The sequence below is a fragment of the Carettochelys insculpta genome, chromosome 12, assembly GCF_033958435.1.
Source record: "Carettochelys insculpta isolate YL-2023 chromosome 12, ASM3395843v1, whole genome shotgun sequence".
Classification (NCBI taxonomy): Eukaryota; Metazoa; Chordata; order Testudines; family Carettochelyidae; genus Carettochelys; species Carettochelys insculpta.
Genome location: NC_134148.1, coordinates 45,115,075 through 45,135,785, shown reverse-complemented (window position 1 = coordinate 45,135,785; position 20,711 = coordinate 45,115,075). Strand labels below are relative to the sequence as shown.

The window sequence follows — 20,711 nt, the reverse complement described above, 5'->3', positions numbered from 1 at the left end:
ATGATGCAGAGTGCCTGACAGCAGACAGGTTTTCTGACTGTGGCTGAATTCGTTTATATCAGAATCTGCTCCCCTTCCCTCTCACTAGGCACTGAGCTCTGCCCTTCCCTGGATCAGCTGGATGGAAGCAAACACATTCAAATCTGTTTTAACAAAGTGCAGTTGAATCCCCTTTGTGTACGTCTCCACTAGGCAACTGTCCCTAAGATTTCCCACTCTAGCTAACTACTCCTGGGTAAATTCTGAGCCTCTGTACACATGCACAGCTCAAGTTTCCTCCCCACCTCCCCCCCGCCACCCCATATTTCTTTGCTTGCCCAAGAAAAATGACTTTCTGATGGCAAAGCAAAGGGGAGCGATATGGGAGGTCAGGTGACCCTCTCCAGCAGTATGTTTCAGGAGCCCAGAACAGCTGGCAGAGAGTAAGTCACTGTGGTGCAGGAGACAAGACTGGGAAAGAACTACCTGATGGCTCCTACCCTACGCTGGGCTCAGCTGCTAGTCCCAGCTGGGCTGGGGAAGATGGGACTTCCTACACCACTGCAAGGCATCTGGGGCTGCATCAGACCCACCCTCAGAGTTCTCCCTGGACTGCTGGAAGCTCTGTGACCTCCCCTCCCACTTCCTGCTCCCATCTTTTCTTAGCTGCAGAGGGGAGGATCCCTGCACAGGGAGCTGCTTCCCCCTCCATCCAATCCTCATGCACCCAGATCCCTTTAATACTCAGATCCTCCTACAGAGCCTTCCCCTTTCACTCAGATCACCACCTCAATGAGCCCCACTCTTGCCAACTGGGTCACCCTACTGATCACCCCCACAAACACATAGGCTGCCTGCCAAGCTCCATCCACCCCACTCCCAGCCCCCCACTGAGTTTCACTCACTTCCACCAGGACTTCCTGCAGAGGCCCATTACTATTGCACCTAGAACCAACCCCTCCCCCACCCCACCCCAACAAGCCCCTGTGCATCCAGATCCACCGCTGAGCCACTCACACCCAGATTGCTCCATACAGATCCCTGTCAACCCAGACCTTGGTGTCCCCACACTAAGCCCCTCCACAGTGGGATCCTGCCTTGCTGAGCCTGCCAGCCCACGCCTGGTGTACCTGGCATGCAGAGGCAGGGCACAGGGGTGGCTTGACAGCAGGCTCAGTCTTTGTGCTGTGTCAGGTTGGGTACATCTTCACCACTGAGTCTACGTCTGGAGGGAGCTGCATTGTGATCTCCCTCCTCTGTGCCTCCAGTGGCCTGCAAACCTCAGTGCCACGCTGGAGCCTCCACATTCATTTGAGAAATAAAGTTTGCAGAATTTTAAAAACATGGTGTGCAGAATTGTTAATGTTTTGGTGCAGAACTCTCAGGGATTCATCTCCAAACGTGCTGAGATAGAGGAGGTGTCAACAGCTGTGGGGTTTTAAGTCACAGGCTGCGTAGCCCTGCTCTCCGAGGGCAAGCTGAAATAACATTTGACATGCTCGCAGCACCTGCATGTGACTCTCATCTGTTCAGCTCCAAAAACAAACACACCCATGGGTGCTCCACCCAGGGAGCTGAGCAGGTGATAGGAACAGAAGGAAAAGATAAAGACAAAAGGCTACTGAAAAGAAGGCCTTTGAGTCAACCACAATTTGGGGCTTAAATGAAGTATTGAACTTCATTGATCCTAATAGTGGAACTTAGCACCCTCACGGTGGGCGGAGATGTCCCACAATCAAACAGAGCAGAGTATGCAAGTACAGCCAGAAGTGAAACTCCTCCAGCTGTCTCACTATCCATCTACTCTCTGTATTTCCATCATTCCCAGCACCACAGTATCTGAGCAACATGTATTTAGCCTCACAGCATCCCTGAAAGGCAGGACAGTGCTGTTATCCCAGACACTATTCACAGAGAAGTGAAATGACTAGCCCATGGTCACACAGGAAGGCTGTAGCGGAGCAGGGGACTGGAGCCCCCAAGTTCCAGACCAGCACCTGACCAGTTGCCCAGCTTTCCTCTCCACTGATTTTAGTGCTGGTCTCCTCAGCAATGTTTGAAAATGGTGGCATCCAGAATATCCACTTCCAGAGTGACAGCTGGAAAATTACTCCTTGGAGGCAGACTAGTTTTAAGCAGATATGGGGAATGCATGTATCTGAAAGGGATAAGCATGAGTGAGTATAAAGGAGAGGACTGTCTGAAGCACATCTGTTGTGGAGAATGCCAATGATGAGCCAGGAAAGAGTAGAAGATTAATGCAACCCAATGTGACAACTGGCAAACCAAGAAAACTGAACTGACGAAGTAATTTCTTTGTCCCAAATCTGCATTGGCACTTCTCTCTAGGGAGGGCTAAAAAAATGCCAGTGAATGGGGCAGGCAACCAGTACCAAATATTAACACTTTTAGTAGCTACTACCAGGCATTTCTTCTGTTTAAATTCCTTTGAATAATTGGGAGACTGAGACCCCCACAGAGTGAAGACACTGACTTTACATACATATTCCCCAGCTGCCTTGAAATGTCTCAACATTCATGACTGTGAAATAGAATTCTATGAGATACACCACAAGTAAGTGAAATGACAACGTTACCAAAGTCAATAAAAACCATTTTGTAAAGAAAAGTAAATTATGGGTCAGGGAGTGATGGGAATTTAGCCCATTTGTGGCAGATCAATGGCTATTGATCTCTCACACATTACTGATCTTGTCATTTCCTGAAAAATAAATGTTGCTGCTAAGAATGATTGGATATTGTCCTCTTATTTGTCTTCATTTAAATTTACTTTCCTATGCGCTAACACCTCTGAGTTATGAATGCCAGAGGTACAACCTGACCAGTCAACCACACACTCCTTTGGAACCAGAAGTACATAAGCAGACATCAGAGGCCAATGCAGTACAGTGTTGTGTCAAAAGAAGGAAAGTTTAAAAAAAAAAAAGCCTTGATGAAGTATGAAAAATCTTTCTTCGCTTGTTTCATTTAAGTTAAGATGGTCCAAAGTAGAACTGTTAAAGTTTGCAAGCTGTATTAAGTTAATGTTCAGTTGTTAATGTGAACAAACCACCATATTGTTTGTTCAGTTACAAACATTTCAGGTTTATGAGCAACCTCCATTCCCAAGGAGTTAGCAACTCTGAGGTCCTGCTGTAGTCTCCTCAGATACTCAGGGGGCTATGTTTCTCAGCAGCACCCAGAACCAGTCCATGTCTGGTATTTCTAATCTGAACAAAGGGAGCACTAATCAGGCCTGTCCTTGAAGAGGGCCTGCCTGCCATATAAACATGTCCGCACTGCACAGCCCTGCAGATGCCATGCCAGGCATTATGATGGCAAGGAGACACTGCTGTACATGAAAGCAATCAATGTAACCTTTGCAACTTGTCATTTTCTGGTCATCTGCAAGACTGAAATTTGAATAGAAGAAAAGCGCTTTCAGAGATGAGCTTTACCTTGCATGGGTGTGGATCAACCCCGTACGTTTCCAGGGTCTGGGCTTTTCTCAAAAAATTTAACTCTGAAGTAGCTGGTGTCTGACCACTGGAAGTAAGAAAGTAAGGGAAAGGTGTGAACATCAGGAGCAGTCACATGGTTCCCCGGTCCCATTAACAATGCCAGCATCAAATCAAGCAGACTTCCTTTGATTTCATTCAGCCATCATATTGAATCTAAAACAGTGTCTTGTAAAGGGAATTGGCTCCTAAGCCTGTGCTTCCTGTTCTGCAAGCTGCACTCCAGGAATGCAGGAGACAGCCTCCCAGCACTAAAGGAAAACAAAACACACGGCTTCCTCTCTGTTACTATTAAAGGAAAACAGAATAAAAGGAGCTTCTGCCAAAGGTAAAGGCTAAGTCAATACAATCAGTCCAGGCTGCGATAAGCATTTCATTGAGTTGAAGGGCATTATATGTAGGAAGCAGCCAATTTCATATAAGTTTTTCAGGCCTCTTTTATTGTATCACATCAAATGATATAATATCTATACATGGGTCTGAGTTTAAGAACCAGTACATCATTCACTCTCAGGAAATGCAAGCTCAGTTAATCCTCTACAGACCCCAGACAGCTCAGACCTCCTTCCCAAAGCACCACAAGAACAGCTTTACTATCTTGGCTTTGGAGGATGCTCAATCTGGATCTTTATCTTGCAGGCGACCTTGCAAGCCTTATTGCCTGGGTCACCTTCAGACAGTTTTATGAATGGACTTGACTGTAACTTATGTGTTGTAAACAAAGATACAGCTCATATAATGGGAATATCATAATAGGGCGATATCTTACTTTTATACACCACCTTATCCCAAAATAGGCTGTGAATAATAGAGCAGGCAGCTGAAACTGAATGGGGAATGTAGGAGGGCAGACTATATTTATCCAGGATGAAATATGCTTACCATCCCTGCTCGAAAAACAAAAGGCAAGGAATCTTTAATCAGTCCTTAAACTGAGCTCAGTTCAATATTCAGGGAAAAAAACCTCAGAGACTCCATCTGAGCAGGGCCTGTGCTCCCGAGATGATATTGGAAATGCCTGCACACAAATGGCCAGAGATGAACATTTCGGTTACAAACTAATGATGTTCCACTGTTGGGAGATGATATTTCCAGTACCCCACTGAGACCTCTTCAGGTTCTACAAACGCGCAGAACTTCTGTTCCAAATCTCACATGAAGGATCATCATTGGGTAAGATAGGTAAGATAGATTACAGGCGTATGATTATATACATTTTAAAGCACTTTTTGTAGTTTATTGGCAGTTGCATTATGATCCTATTTCAGGAAGCAGGGGTTTGATATTGGATGCCATTTCCTATTTCCAGGATATTTTTATTTTTCTTTTGTTGTAATCCCTCTTCTAGTGCTTAAGATATTGACCAAACATCTCCATTCTTTCCCACCTATTTAAATGTGATTATGCTACCAAAAGAAACTTTTATAAGGTTTCTGACTTAGTGTATGTACAAATGCTATAAAACTATTCATCCCATTGCACAGAATTTTTAAAATCCTAAATAGGAATAACAGTAAACAAAATACTAATAAGTCTATGATTAATCAGCATATGTGACCCCTTTTAAATGGTGCAGTATGTTGAAGCTCAAAGCTACTGTTACCTGAGCTCTGTTTTGTGAATCTCTGCGATTTTCCTTTCCAGCTTCTCCGAATGTTTGGGGAAAAACTGGAACTTGGAGCTGTAGCCTTCTGGGTGTTTCCCAGGGTCATAGTCTCCAATCTCAGCTAGTAAAAGAAAGAAAGGCTACAGAATGAAATAACAAGGTTTTCAGAGTTTAGAGTTCAATCATTTCTAGAAGTAACTGCAATTGAAAAAGCAAAATGGTTTAAAATTACAAGTCAAAGGGCATCTTCTCAGAAAGGGGAAATGTAGGTTTCCATGGCAGTTAGTTTTCTTGGAAAGAGAAAACTGTTTCTTCTACAATGAAGTTTATAGCAAAGAGCTAACCAGCTGAGTGGGGCTGACAATGGGATATGGGTCTGATGGATACCTTCAACACACACCCTCTTGCTGATGAGTACCTGTCAGGGGTGGGGCCAGCTCACCAGTTCAACTCCAGGCCAAGCTGGTGGCAAGCCTGGGTGAGCAGAGGCCTATGTGGAATTTGTCTGATGGGTCTTTATCCAGTTCCCAGTGCACAGGTGTCCACCATGCAAGAAACCCACCATCACACATGGGCCCTAGTCTTGGCAAGGAAACCAGAAAGTGAATGAGCATGGAGAATGATTTCACCTCGGACTCCTGGTCCAAGTTAAGGCTCATGGTGAGGTGAACTAGCATGGGAAAGCTTGTACTGCTGATGTCCATAGTTAGCAGATGGTGAAGGATTTGTAAGGAATAATTTCTCTGAATGTCACTCTGCATTTGTGAGCAGATGATAACTGTCTCACTGTCATTCATTTTCCAGAGTTATTCTATCAACTAATTCGCCAGAGCTGTTCTTGGCCCACAGAGCAGTTCAAAGCAGTTCCCTGCAGATATTAAAAGTGACTCATCTGAGAGGATAAGTCAATCACCTGGGATAGCCCTGTTCCCTGATGGGCGGAACAAAACTTGAAGAATCAGCAATCCAGTGCAAAAGCTCACCCTTCTCAATGTGAATGCCTATCAGGGAACATTCTGTGACATTGGCTTATCACTGGGCAGCAGTTCTGCCAATGAACTAATTTACTAGCACATGGCGTCAACACGAGTCTATGGACACAGCTGAACAGCTCTACCATGCTGAACCTTTTCTAGGGAAGATTGAAGGGGTCCCCTCAGCAGGCGTGGCAACTGGGCAGCTTCCAGTTGCATTAATAGCCACAAACATTTTCCCAAAACAAGCACGAGGTCTAGCTCTGCACCATGTCCTGGAAAGCAGCTCCATGGCTGCAGAGCAGACGGCAGCTCCTGATGTCACCAGAGAGTTCTTGTGCTCACAGAGCTGCTTCTGTTCTTTTGTCTTCCGTGAGACACAGTCAGGAATCAAACTCCAGTTGACTAGATAGGAAAATGATTCTAATGCCATCCCAGAGGTTCTGAGGCAGGCAGGTCTGTAGCCACTAATGCTAACAGCAGAACTCAGGAGGCATAGTGCTCCGCTGTGTCACAGCTTAGTGACTCGGAACAATTATAGCCATTTTGGATATTTAACAAAATCAGTTTCTGAGCACTCCATGGATGTGATTGTGCTTGCACCTCAGAAAAACCAAGTTAATTAGTATGAAAGTTGCAGATTGGCCCTAGCATAAATGGCCTTTTGTTTTCTTTCTGAAATGAGCAAATTTCCAATGAATAATAACAAAGGTAATACTCTCAATGGCTCTCCTGTGTGAAGCGCTGGGAGGGCAGAGGCAGGGGAGGCCCTCTCTTGGAATAAACCTGTGCAAGAATTCTCGCATGGACATTTTTACTGTCTCATCTCCTGGTAAGACAGGGATTGCTCCCCCCGCCTAGAAAACTTGTCAGACTCCCTTGGGCCAGTGCTGCCTATGTGGAAGCCTTGTGTCCCCCCGAGGTTATGGGCCTCAGTACCAACTCCAGTGATATGATTGCACTGCAGCTACACAACTAGGGACTCCCCTTGCTGAGACAACCCCAACAGACCAAATTACTACATGCTGCATTGCCCTCTGCATGAAGAGGATGGGTAAAGACAGATTATGTTGAGATTCACCCTGGCCTGGCCTGCCCTTCACCAATGGCTCAAGCAAACAATCAGATGAGACATGGCTATTCCCCAATGCCAGGTTTGTTTCGAGATTAGGGTTTTTTTTCCCATCCTAAAACCCAAAGACTGACACCGAACCATAAGCCCACAACACCACAACCCAACAAAAATGTCTGTGGATGCCTCAGCAAACAAAACTCCTCCAGGCCCCACAGTCTCATTAGAAGCATGGAGAACTGTGCTGGTGAATAGCTCAGAGCTGATTCCTTTTATTCCATCACACATTCAAATGTGTTTCATAATCTTTCCTGAACAATTAGCATGACGAGGAGCAGTCCTGCAGTGGGCTGCTGGGCTGGAGCTGCTGACGCTGAAACAATGAACTGTCTGATCAGGTGATTACAAATCAGTTCATTTCCTTTCATACATCAGAAAGAAAAAGGCTGATTTTTCCTTGAGGCAGGCTGAAGGTGAACAGTCAGCTGCCCCCTCTTCACCTCCATCACCCTCTGGGAAGCAGCCACTAATTAAATCCAACTTTGATTCAAGCTGCTGTAAAGGGCAAAAGAAAAGAGACGAAAAAAATGGTCCTCTTTCGGCTGAACAAGGCAGTGCAACTTGTCGACTCTTTGTCTCATGCTACATAGCTGCATATCTGCTTTCCATGCTAAATAACAATACTGCGTCTGCAGCACCTCACAACACAACTGGAAAGGAACTCTCTGTCTCTTCCTTTAGTCTACGGCTCGTAGTGAAACATAGATGTGATGATTCAGAGAAGTAGCCATGTTAGACTGTTTCAGAAAAAATTACCAAGGAGTCCTTTGGTACCTAAATATTAACAAATTTATTAGAGCATAAGCTTTTGTGAGCTTCAGCTCCCTTCATCAGATGCATGAAGTGAAAGAATCAGAGGACAAGGATATATAGATGCATACAAAGATGGGAGTGTTACAACAGTGTTAAATTAGGCTAATTCAATGAGGGTGGACAAGGCTCACTTCCAATAGTGATCAGAAGGTGTGAATACCAAAAGGGAAAAATTACTTATTGTAATGAGCTAGCCATTCCCTGAGTCTATTCAGACCCATTCTGATGGTGTCAAATTTGCCTGTGAATTCCACACTCAGGAACTTCACATTGCTTTCTGGTTTTTTTTTTTTACATTTTTTGCTTAATAATGACAACATTCAAATCTCTAACTGTGTGTCCAGGGAAGGACTTTTTAAGGTGGATAAAACAACATATTCTGCCTTCGCCTCATTCTCAGAAATGGATGAACAGTGACAACCGACGTTTTCCAAAAACAATCAGCCTGAGGCAGATAGCCAGTGAGGGAAATTTCAGCGGAGACAATTAAAGTTTGGCAAAGTTATAAACTGAAAACAGAGTCATATTGTAAGACGCATCAGGAAAACTCAGTACTAGGCAGTTCTCTCAGATTGTCCACAGACTTTCAATCAGGACGTTCAGCAGTTCAATCCTTCAATAGACACCACAAACTGAAGGGATGTCAGTGGCTTTTGGCCCTTCCATGTTTTGCGCTGGGGATATCCCGACAAGAGTAGCTCACACAGCAGGGGCACTGGCAAGATCCGGAGTGGTAAAATAAGCAGAAGGTTTCCAGATATTTATCTCCACCCCCTGCTGTTCAATCAACCTGTTCCTGTCTGTGACTTGCTGACAAGTTGTTTCTTGGCTGATGAATTTGACAAAGTAGTGACATTGCATAACGCCTTGTTCATTTGTGCCACCAAGTAACAAAACTGTTGTACTGGGACCCCTCTTTAAAACCACACATTGAAGAGGCATGCACTCAGAAAGAGCAGTATTTTGTTACAGGGTTTTTAAGACTATCCATGCTCATCTGACTGCTGGATGAGTTTACTTATCTAGCTTACCTGTCTGTTGTATTTACAGTTACATATTTAATGCCAGGAGGGATTGTCCCTTCAACTAGCTGAACAGCCTGTAAAACACAGGCCACAGAATTTCATCCAGTTACTCCTGTATTGAACAAAAATTTGTGTTGGATTAAAGCAAACCTTTCAGAATCATAGACTCGCAGAACTGGAAGAGACCTTAGGTGACCAGCAAGTCCAAACCCCTGCTCAAAGCAGGACCAATCCCAACTAAATCATCCCATTCAGGGCTTTGTCAAGCTGGGACTTAAAAACATCTATGGATGGAGATTCAACCACCTCCCTAAGTAGCTCACTGCAGTGCTTCATCATCCTCCTGGTACAATAGTTTTTCCTAATATCCAATCTAGGCCTCTCCCATTGCTCCTTGTTCTGTCATCTGTCACAACTGAAAACAGCCTTTCTCCATCTTCTTTGGAAACCCTCTTCAGGCTCCTATTACCTCCCCACTCACTCTTCTCTTCTGTAGACTAAATAAACCTAAATCCTCAGCTTCTGCTCACAGGTCATGTGCTCCAACCCCCTAATCATTTTTGTTGCCCTCCACGGGACACTCTCAAGTGCATCCACATCCTTTTTTTGTAATGGGGGTCCTAGAATTGGACACAATATTCCAGGTGTGGCCTCAGCCATGTCAAATAAAGGGATATACCCACTTCCCTAGATCTGCTGGCAATGCTCCCACTAATGCACCCCAATATGCTGTTAGCCTTCTTGGCTAGAAGGGCACACTGTTGACTCATGTCCAGCTTTTCATCCACTGTAATGCCCAGATCATTTTCTGCAGAAACTACTGCTTAGCCAGTTGTTCCCCAACAACCCGTGGCGGTGTTTGGGATTCTCGTGTTCTAAGCACAGGATTCTGCATTTTTCCTTGTTAAACCTCATCAGATTTCTATTGGCCCAATCTTCCAATTTTTCAAGATCACTCAAGACCTTATTTCTACCCTCTAGCTTCTACCTCCCCCACTAACTTAGTGCCATCCATGAACTTTATGAGGGTGCAATCCATGCCCTTGTCCAGGTTATTAATCAAGAAGTTTAATCAAAACCGGCCCCAGGACTGACTGTTGAGGGACTTCACTTGATAATGATCACCAACCAGACATTGAGTGATTGATCGCAACCTGTTGAGCCTGACGATCTAGCCAGATTTCCACCCACCTTACAGCCCATTTATTCAATCCATACTTCTTTAACTTGCTGGCAAGGATACTGTGGGATACTGTATGAAAAGCTTTGCTAAAGTCCAGGTATATCACATCCACCACCTTCCCCATATCCAAAGAGCCAGTTACTTTATCACAGCAATGAGATTGGTCTGTCATGATTTGCCTTTGGTGAATCCATGTTGATTATTCCCAATCACTTTGCTCTCCTCCAAGTGCTTCAAAATAGATTCCTTGAGGATCCCCCGTCAGTGATTTTTCCAGGGACTGAGGTGTGTTAACAGGTCTGGAGTTCCCCAGATTCTCCTTCTTCCCCTTTTTAAAGATGGGCATTACACTTGCCTTCTCCAATGCTCCAGGACACCTCCCCTCGCATCGCCGGGAGTTTTCAAAGATAATGACCAATGGTTCTGCAATCACATCAGCCAACTCCCTCAGCACCCTCAGATGCATTAGATCTGGCCCCTTGAATTTGGGTATAAACAGCTTTTTTGAATAGTTCTTAATTTGTTCTTTCCCCACTGAGGACTGTCCACCTCCTCCACTTACTGTGCTGGTCGATGCAGCAGTCTGGGAGCTGACCTTATCTCTGAAGACAGATGTAGAAAAAGGATTGAGTACTTCAGCTTTTTCTACATCATCTGTCACTTTCCCCATTCAGTAGCGGACCGACACATTCCTTGACCACCACCTTATTGCTAGCATGCCTGTAGAAACCTTCCTTGCTGCCTTTCACATCCCTTGCTCGCTGTACCTTCAATTGTGCTTTAGTCTTCCTGGTTGCACCTCTGCATGTTCAAGCAATATATTTACACTGTTCCCGCATCGTCTGTTCAAGTTTCCACTTCTTGTAAGCTTCTTTTTGGGGGATAAACTCACCAAAGATTTCTCTATTAAGCCAAGCTGGTCACCTACCATATTTGTTTTCTACTGCACAATGGGATGGTGGGTTCCTGGACCTTTTGTAGAGTATCTTTAAAACACAGCCAGTGCTCTCCTGGACGCCTTTCCCCCTCACGTCAGCTTCCCAGGGAATCCTGCCCATCAGTTCCCCTAGGGGGTCGAAATCTGCTTTTTCTGAAGTCCAGGGTCTGTATTCTGCTGCTCTCCTTTCTTGCTTTGGTCAGGATCCTGATCCTAACCATCTCGTGATCACTGCTCCCCAGGTTGCCACACGTTTACTTTCTCTACAAATTACTCCTCATTTGTGTGCAGCACTGAGCACAGTCTCTGGTTGGTTCCTTCAGCACTTCCACCAAGAAGTTGTCCCCAACATTCTCCAAAAACTTCCTGTATTGTCTGTGTACAGCTGTGTTGGTCTCCCAGAGGATGTCCAGGTAATTGAAGTCCCCTATGAGAACCAGAGCCTGTGATCTGGCAGCTTCCATTAACTGTCCACAGAAAACCTGATCCAGTGTCTTTAGCAGACACCCACCACAACATTATCCTTGTCACTTCCACCTCTAAGCTTAATCCAAAGACTCTCAACAGCCTTTTCTCCTATTTTATACTGGGAGCTCTGAGCAATCACACTGCTCTCTAACATACAAAGCAAGTCCACCTTTCTTTCCCTGCCTGTCCTTCCTGAACAGTTTATAAACTTCTTGACAGTGCTCCACTCACATGAGTTGTCCCACCAAGTCTCCATTATTCCAATCACATCACAGTTCCTTGACTGTGCCGGGACTTCCAATTCTTCCTGCTTGTTTCCCAGGCTTCCATGTTTGTGTACAGATACTACGGTAACTACCTGAGGCATTTTAGTGAGGCATCCAGTCTTAATCTGAATATTTCAAGAGATGGGATTTATAGAGCCACAACTGTAGTTTCAAGAGACCTTCTGCAATACTGAAAAATGAAAAATATGAACACAGCCAAGCTTCCTTCTGTCTTTACTGACAACTAGGCACTCCCTTGACAAAACAGAACTGGCAATGGCCACATGCTGTCTAGTATTGGATGGCTCATGGAAGATGAGAAAGAAGGTTACACAGAAGAGGGCAAATTAGGACAGGATGAATGAATTAACAGTGAAATCCCAAATCTTGTAAGAACGTGAAAGTGACACTCTCAAAAGTGCCAGTTACGACACATGATTGCATCTATTAATGCCCAGGAGCACAACTGCAGCACTGATGCATGTCCAGATGCTAAGGTCTCGTATGTCTGAAGATATACAAAAACTTCTGTAGGAAGCCTCAACATGTGAGAGTATTTTTTATTCTGCAAATATCCCAAACTGCCTGAGAGGTTTCTCTGAAATAAGTACAGAGTCCCACGCTGCTACAAGCCTTACCGACCCACCAGAAAATATCACTTCAGCTCCAGGAAATCCCAGTATCCTATTCATGAGAGAAGTGTGGATTAGTAGCTGCAACACAATGACCTGGAAATCAGGAATTCTCAAGCCCCTTTTCTGCTGCTCTGAAATCTTCAGATAGAAGCTGGGCTAACTACTAGCTTCAGACTATTGATCTAAGGGCCATTTACTCAGACACAATTGACCTGAATCCAGGTGGAATGGCTGAGGAAGTAGATGGCAGAGTTGTTGCATCTAGTACAGTTTAGATCACACTATCAATTCTAATTTCATTAAAGACCACCGTGGTAGTGACACAAGTACAATCTTGAAATATGAGCCCTGCATTGGTTAGATGATGTTTGTATTCAAGGTGCAGTGATCTGTTGTAAGTGAAATAATGTAATCAGTACTTAGCATGAAAAGCAAATTTATCTTGTCACAAAGCATTACCTTGAAGAATATAGGCAGCTAACAATGCAGCATCCGATGTCTTGCAAAGAAGGCGGCCATGGTAGAGATCTCTCTTGATCTGCAGGAAGACTAAATACCTGAGGGGAGAAGGAGAATTAACTATGAATTATTTCTTTTATTAAGCAATGCTTACATTGCCCAAGTGTGTGATTCAAAGAAGGAAAATGTGTACTGAGACTCTTCCACTCTAAATTCCATACAAACAGTCCACTGTGGCTTAGTCAAGTGATAATTTGTGAGTTAATTCCCAATTTAGGCTCAGTTCTCAAGGCTCAGGGCTTGTCTATACTTACCAGAAGGTCGACGGTCCAGAGGTCGATCTTCCAGGATTTGATTTAGTGAGTCCACCAAGGACCACTACAGCGAATGCTGACTGTGCTCCTGTTGACCCTGCTAATTCTTGCAGTCACAAGGATTAAGGGAAGCCAACAGGAGAGTTTCTTCCATCAACCTCCCACTGTGGGGAGAGCGCAGAAAATGTTTGTAAGGTATGTGGACTCAAGCTATGCATTTCACGCCTCTGGAGTTGCATACCTCATATCAATTTCTCCCCTAGTGTAGACCTGGCCTCAGATGCACACAGGCCAGTCTTGTGGAAGTTTATAGGAATGGTATATGCATATATATGAGGCAAAAACATGATTCCTAATTTGTAGAGCAGGTCTGACACACAATCATCTTGTCACTTATCTATTTACAGGGGCACCAATTAAAAAACAAAACAAAACAAAACAAAGTGGAAATGCAGACAGAGATGAACAGCTGTGGTGCTCAGCTGGAACACTCCAGAGGCACTCTTCCACTGGCAAAGGAAGAAACATTCATACGAATACTTACTCCAACCTAAGCTCTCTTCATTTCCATTCAAGCCCACTGAAATCAGCACAAACTCTCTCACTGATTTCAAAGGGGTTTGGGTCAGGCACAAGAGATGTGAGGTAAGCAAGGCCTTTCAGCAATCCTAACTTCTGCTGCAGAGACTGCTCCAGATTCCTAATTTGCTGACATTCACAGGCTGTTGCCAGAGAAATGAGCATGATGTCAGAAATGTCTGTCTTTACCTTAAGGACAAAGATGTAGGTTTGGTCCCACTCATCCTACTTTACGCACCATCATACAGAACTGGAACGGTTCTGCATCACACTGACCAGCAAATGTGTTTATTTCTTATTTATGCAATCCTCTTCATGTCAGTTGGGTACTGGGGTATGATTTGCATAATGGCTGGCAATCATTTTTCACGTACAGCGTAACATTGAAATCTAATGGATAATTATTAGGTTTTTGGTTTTTGCATTATTCTTGGCCCTGCAGTAGTACCAAAGTTCCCAAGCAAGGCTATTACACTGGCTTTAAACTTCTCCATGCTTGCACCTCAGCCTTGGAACACAAAATCGTTCCATAACATCTATTTAAGACAAATCTATTTGTTCCTTAATATACACAAGTATGGTCTAGTAGTATTGTTGTAGCTATTAAGATTATTACATGTAAGGTCCATCAGCATTATGCCCCTATGTACCTCAGTTTCTCCATCTGTAAAATGAGGATACAGATACTCATCTCCTTTGTAGACTGCTTTGAGATTGACAGTGAGAAGCATTATGCAAGAGCTAGGGATCCCTATTATTACTATGACAAGCAATTTTAAGAGCCTAGATCCTTGTGTAAGCATTCACCCCTCTCCTTGGCATCTGCCATTAACAGATAAAAATCAGCAACTCCTATGCTTTATGGTCACTATTTTTCCTAGATTTAATGTGATTTCAATAAACCAAAGCCAGCAAAAAACAAAACAAAAGATGACTGAAAATTATAGTATGATAATATACTAAAACTAAATAACCATGTGGCACTTCAGAGTGACTTATGATGGCATTTGTTACATTTCAAAAAAAAACATCTGAGGTAAAAGATAGCTCACATAATTAAGGAGCAAATAGTAAATTGGCATGCTTGGAAAGAGATTTAAACAACTAAACTTCCATTCTGCAGTATCTCAGCTTTGCTTGATCTCTTGAAAAAAACAAAAGAGCAGTCATGTAGCACTTTAAAAACCAACAAAATAATTTATTAGGTGATGAGCTTTCGTGGGATAGACCCACTTTTTCAGATCTATAGATCTGAAGAAGTAGGTCTGCTCCACGAAAGCTCATCACCTAATAAATTATTTTGTTGGTCTTTAAAGTGCTACATGGCTGCTGTTTTGTTTTATTAGAATATAGACTAAGTACCTCTCTGTTACTTGATCTCTTGAGTTTAGATTTCTATGCTGAATCATTTCACCGATAAAAATCACAAGAACACTGAGAAAAACCAGCTATCATAACCCACACCTTTCTCCTCCTGATACCCTGGAGATAAATGCACACAAAGCCGCAGCTCTGCTCTTAGTGGCTGTGTCTACACTAGCCCCAAACTTCGAAATGGCCACGCAAATGGCCATTTCAAAGTTTACTAATGAAGCGCTGAAATGCATATTCAGCGCTTCATTAGCATGTGGGCGGCCGCGGCACTTCAAAGTAGGCGGGGTCCTTTCGAAAAGGAGCCCCATCGGGACGAGCCGTGTGGCATCGAGGCGCGTCAATTTCGAAGTGCCGCGGCTGCCCGCATGCTAATGAAGCGCTGAATATGCATTTCAGCGCTTCATTAGTAAACTTTGAAATGGCCATTTGCATGGCCATTTCGAAGTTTGGGGCTAGTGTAGACGTAGCCAGTGTCATTCATACATCTCATTGCAGATTTAGACTCAACATGTCTTTACAAGTACAACCAGCCCCTGGCAATTAATTAGCTTTTACCCCTTGCTACCTTACAGAATGAATATCCATGAAAATGGCTACACAGGGTCAGACCAAAGGTCCTTCTAGCCCAGTAGCCTGTCTGGCAACAGTGGACAATGCCACATACCCTGGAGGAAAGGACAGAACAAGCAATCAAGTGATCCATCCTCTGTAACCCATTCCCTGCTGCTGGCAAATAGAGGCTACAGACTGTCCCTGTGACTACTCCAGCTGTTCTGTGATGTATTTCGAATTCTCCTCACCCCACATTGAGTATTAATCGTAGGTTCCTAAACTTCACTGTAATGCTGGTGAAGGTCAGGTGCGCTCTGTGATCCTGTCATCATTCTGATTCAACACCCTTCCTTTGCCCAAATGGCTGCTTGCGAAAGACACATGAACAGGGGAAAGAAGAGCCTACACAGCTCTGAAGCCTGTGGGCAGCACTACCATGCAATGTACTGCCTTTACCATGTGTACAGAGAGCTGTTTTCTTCCATGCCATGCCACCTGGCATGAGCCATTTGCAGACATCTGCCTGCACCATATGTATCACAGGAACCTCGGTATTTGTTACAGTGACCCAAGAAAGGGAACATCTCTGACTTTTCCTATCCCAGCCACCAAATCTCTTGTCATCCTGCAGGCCTTTCTGCTCATTTCTGGAAGAAGTACTTTAAATAACTGAAAACATTAATGGTTCATATTTTAAAACAAAAGAGCAGGTGAGGGACTCATCATTTAAGCTTTTCTGTGGTCTGGCTTTTGGTGCCCTGGCCAATGTTTTCTGGGTATGTTATTTTATTAGACAACAAGAAACATGAGCAACTCTCAAGGTGCTTGAACATGTTCTTGCACACTGTTTAGCTACTGGCCATCTTATTTGCCCAGAACTAGGCAAAAAACACTGAGTCATTCAAAGGAACTAACAAATCAACTGATAACACTTCAGTTCACCAACTGTGAGTCCAATGCGTCATGAAGATATTCCCAACACGTCTAAATCTGCTGTACTTCAGTACAATGGTGGGACTGCAAAACCATCTTTTGGGTTTCAAGAACAGAGTCTGTATCTAATTATTAGATCATCATTCATGTTTACCTCTTTCCACTGTTGTTGGAACCAATTTGTCTTAATACCAAACTCACATGAATGTAGAGGGCAAAAGTTGGACTCAGTCAGACAAAAAGAAACAAGGACTCTAGTGGCAACTGAAAGGGTATAGCATTGGCCCAGGCATCTCTGGGTCACATTCTTGTCACCCCACAGTGCAGGACAGGCAGGTTTACTCAAGTTGAATTGAGTAGTCACTCTCTTGATCAAGGAAACCTCTGACTCTGTGAAGAGTACATTCACAGAGGCTTGCTTTGAAGCCTTTAGTGATTAAGAAAGTTTCTATGAGCATCCCTTGCTGTATCACCTCTGTTGCAGTGCACCAGTGTAGTGAATGTTTACTCACAGTCATGTGTTGGATACACAGAACAATGCCCAATTGATTTTAAAATTAACCACAATAAAAGTGAAATTAACAGAGCTAAACAATAGATGCTGCAAAACCTTCTGGTGTAGATTAGCAGTGCCCTGCCCTTTTTCTTTGGCCATTTTGGTTCCCTACCCATTTCTCTGCAATGGAAATTCTGTTATGTCTAGCTCACTCGCTTGCGCCTAAGTGGGCTGCATACTTCTGTGCTTAAGACCATGGTAGAAAGTGATGAAAAACATCTATTGTACTGTTGAAACCATCCCTACAAGGGCAGAGTCTAGTCTGTCAATAGCAGATACTAGATTGATTTTACAATTCATCTTAGATGAACATTTCATAATGCAGGGGTAAAAAAGTAACGTCTCAGGTGCTAGAATGAAGACACCAATTTCCTTTTTATCTTCAAAGGGGGAAACAAAGCCCTGCAAACAGCTGTGCAGATTCCTGACCTTTGCTGAAAAGCAAATTTATTGTGTTGTTTACCTGAAACTGCAATGTGTCCCACAAACCTTTTTGTATTCTCTTTCCTGTCAGATTCATCCTCTCTCTTACTGCAAATCCTAATTTTCCAAACTTGTTAGGACACAGATATTCATTTGTAATTTGTTCTGTCTAAAAGAGTAATTACACTTCGGACAGAGTGTACAGTGCTGTAAGCACCTCTACCCAACAGTGCTTTCAACACAATCATTTGTTAATGATGCTGAACGGTTTCAATGTGCTCCATTAACATTTGTGCTCCCCTCCTTTCAGGGGACCTGAGAGGATATTTAACATACTAAACTGTGACTACTGCGCAGACCTCTTGAAAATTAAAGCCATGTTTTACCAAATGCCACATGGTACTGTTCCCAACCTCCCTTTGCCCTCCCCACTCCAAGTTCTGCAGCACAGAAAGACTCTCATCCATTCTCTGAAGATAACAAAGTGCATTAATCAAAGTCTGTGGACTAAATGTATTGCCTTGGACGAGCTCAATTTACTGAATCCAGCTCTCAATTCCCCAGCCTCTTACAAAGACAAGATCATAAGGCAGGAATTGAGGCTCTGAATGTCCCAAAGCACAGCACTGACATCTGCATTTGTTTGGCAATCAGGTGGCAAGATAGGCTTTTTCACGGGAATCATTCCTTGACCTATTACTGAGCTGCAGCATCAGGGAACAGGAACACCTTCCTTAGAGTAGGAAGAGATGAAGCATGGAAGTGCTGCACAGCTGGTTCTGCAGGCAGGTTAACACTGTGCAAGTGGCAAGGAGGAGAAGGAACTGGGGGGAAAGTGTGGCAGAACTGGCCAGTTTGGGAACTGTTGTATCAGCCTGACAACCTCCTGCTTCTCAATTATATTATTACAACTGCAATTCTGCAGATACCACACACCCCAGAGCCAAATAAATGATCCTGAAACAAACCTGCCTGGCCTTGTTTGTTCCACCTGGAAAAAGGGCACAAACAAGGGCCAGGCTTCTACCGTCACAACGTATGGAAGGGGTGCAGCCTCCTCCTGCTCACTCCCTGGCTGGGCTGGCCTCTAGAATCTGCTTCCGTGGAAACCAATGAGATCTGTGCCATTTGCTTTGGGGAAGCAGGACAGAGCCCTCACTGGCCTGTTAGAGTTGAAAGGACCCTGTCAACTGCTCACACATGCCCTCATTTTTCCTACAGTTTCTTTGAACACCTGAAATCAGCCAACTCTCCCACAATGCACCAACAAGCAACAAATCCAAGTCTAGCAGAGGCATTCAGTGGAAGCAAGAAAGTAGTAGGCTGTTCACCTGGCTCCATGTTTTCAGTTGAAGAAACAGTGCCTGCACTGGCTAACAAGCTGCTGCTAATTACAGCAAGGAAGTAGGCAGGGTAAGAGAACTACTTAAGAAAAGGTAAAACAAAGTGCCAAGGCCACAAATAACATGCCCTGCGGAGGGCTCAGGAAGGGCCTGTTATATAGTTCACTAGATCTGGGAGTGAATCCTGTGTATTTGGGTGCAGTAGGGGATGAGGGCTCAAAGAAGAGATGCAGGCCCTGGAGCAGGGCTAGGGATGAAGGGGCTGGGGTGCAGGAGGTGACTCTGGGTGGGAGGTTGGTGTGGGAGATAGGAAGCTGAAGCAGGCTAGGGCAAGGGGTGGTGGGGGTTCAGACTCTGCAAGGGAGCTCAGGTCTGGAATAGGGGTTGGGGTGCAGGAGCAGGTGAGGGGCACTTAGCTCAGGCAGCTCCTGTTCAGTGGTGCAGCAGCTCTAAGGCAGGTTTCCCGCCTGCTTTTGCCATACACCACTGACAATGTCAGAAGCATCTGAAGCCAGCATGTCCCTGCGGCCTCTGCACACTGCCCTCACTATCAGGCACTGCCTCTGTAGTTCCCATTAGCTGCAGTTCCCAGCCAATGGGAGCTGTGGGCGGGGGGTGCCTGAAAGCAGAGTGCTGAGCTTCCCTGATCACTGCAAGCAAGCAGCTGTGCTTGCAGCTCCAGCCCTGCGGTTGAGAGAGCCAGGCTTGGCTTCTGGCCATGGTGCAGAGACTTGCCACAGGCTGGATGAAATTCAGCAAGAGGCTGGATCCAGCCCATGAGTCAGAGGTTCCCACCTGTGTCCAGTGAGCTCTCTCCAGTCTGTTTTCTATGACAGACTGGAGACAATGGGGACCAAACCTATTATTTCCAAGGATTACGCATCAAGATGGTTCATGGCCCCACACTCCTTCACTATAGCAAACTCAAGCATGGAAAGCTCAGCTCTCTGCTTTGGTGCATGGCAGCTACTGTGATCTGTTGTGTGTGAACAAAGAAATGTTGAATGTTCTTCTATACATAAGTTAAGAGAGTAGCAAGGAAACCACGACGTGACAGTATTTGGGGTATGTCAACACACAGGCATCATGGCTAACTCCGGCATGTTTCCTTTTTCACCTGGGAAGTAAGGAGCCTGGTGAGCCCCACACCGCCCCGTTCTTTCTGCGCACAAGGATATTTGTGAGACACTCTGCTTCCCCCTACACATCCTGCCTGCTTCCCCGCCCCTGTTCTAAAGTCACAGGTAGTGCTGCCTCAGTTCTCTGCAGTCTTAATCACACCCAACCTCTCAGATTCAAGCAGTCTTCATCTTTCACTGCTCTGCAGAATGCACCCCCCGCCCCAACACTTTTAAACTGCGGTGATAAATTCTGGCTCAGCATTGAGCACAATCAGCTCCCACCAAAGACCTGTCATCTGACTGGAATGTCCAAAGCAAATCTGCTATTGCCTGAGCAGTATTCTAAATGAAATACTGCAGCCTCTGAGCCACCGAGAGCTGTCTGCCAGCTCCAGAGAATTTTAATATTTATGGCCCACCTAGAATCAGGCATATTTTGTACAAAGAGTCAATGAAGTTCAGGTAAAGCATGACCCTTTAAAGGTGACTGTTAATTACCCCTAACCATGTGTCTCGCAGTC

General features: G+C 44.6%; 1 protein-coding gene across 4 annotated transcripts in view; it reads right to left on the bottom strand.

Annotated features, from left to right (window-relative positions):
• The window catches only part of FRMD5 (FERM domain containing 5), a 348,761-nt gene that overhangs the window by 54,500 nt on the left and 273,550 nt on the right, over positions 1-20,711 (bottom strand). For all 4 annotated transcript variants that reach the window (XM_075007322.1, XM_075007325.1, XM_075007323.1 and 1 more), the window contains exons 5-7: positions 12,996-13,093; positions 5,101-5,224; positions 3,438-3,525 (exon numbers count right to left, since the gene is read on the bottom strand). In XM_075007322.1, the coding sequence (XP_074863423.1) occupies positions 3,438-3,525; positions 5,101-5,224; positions 12,996-13,093 (310 nt within the window). The remainder of the gene's footprint in view (positions 1-3,437; positions 3,526-5,100; positions 5,225-12,995; positions 13,094-20,711) is intronic.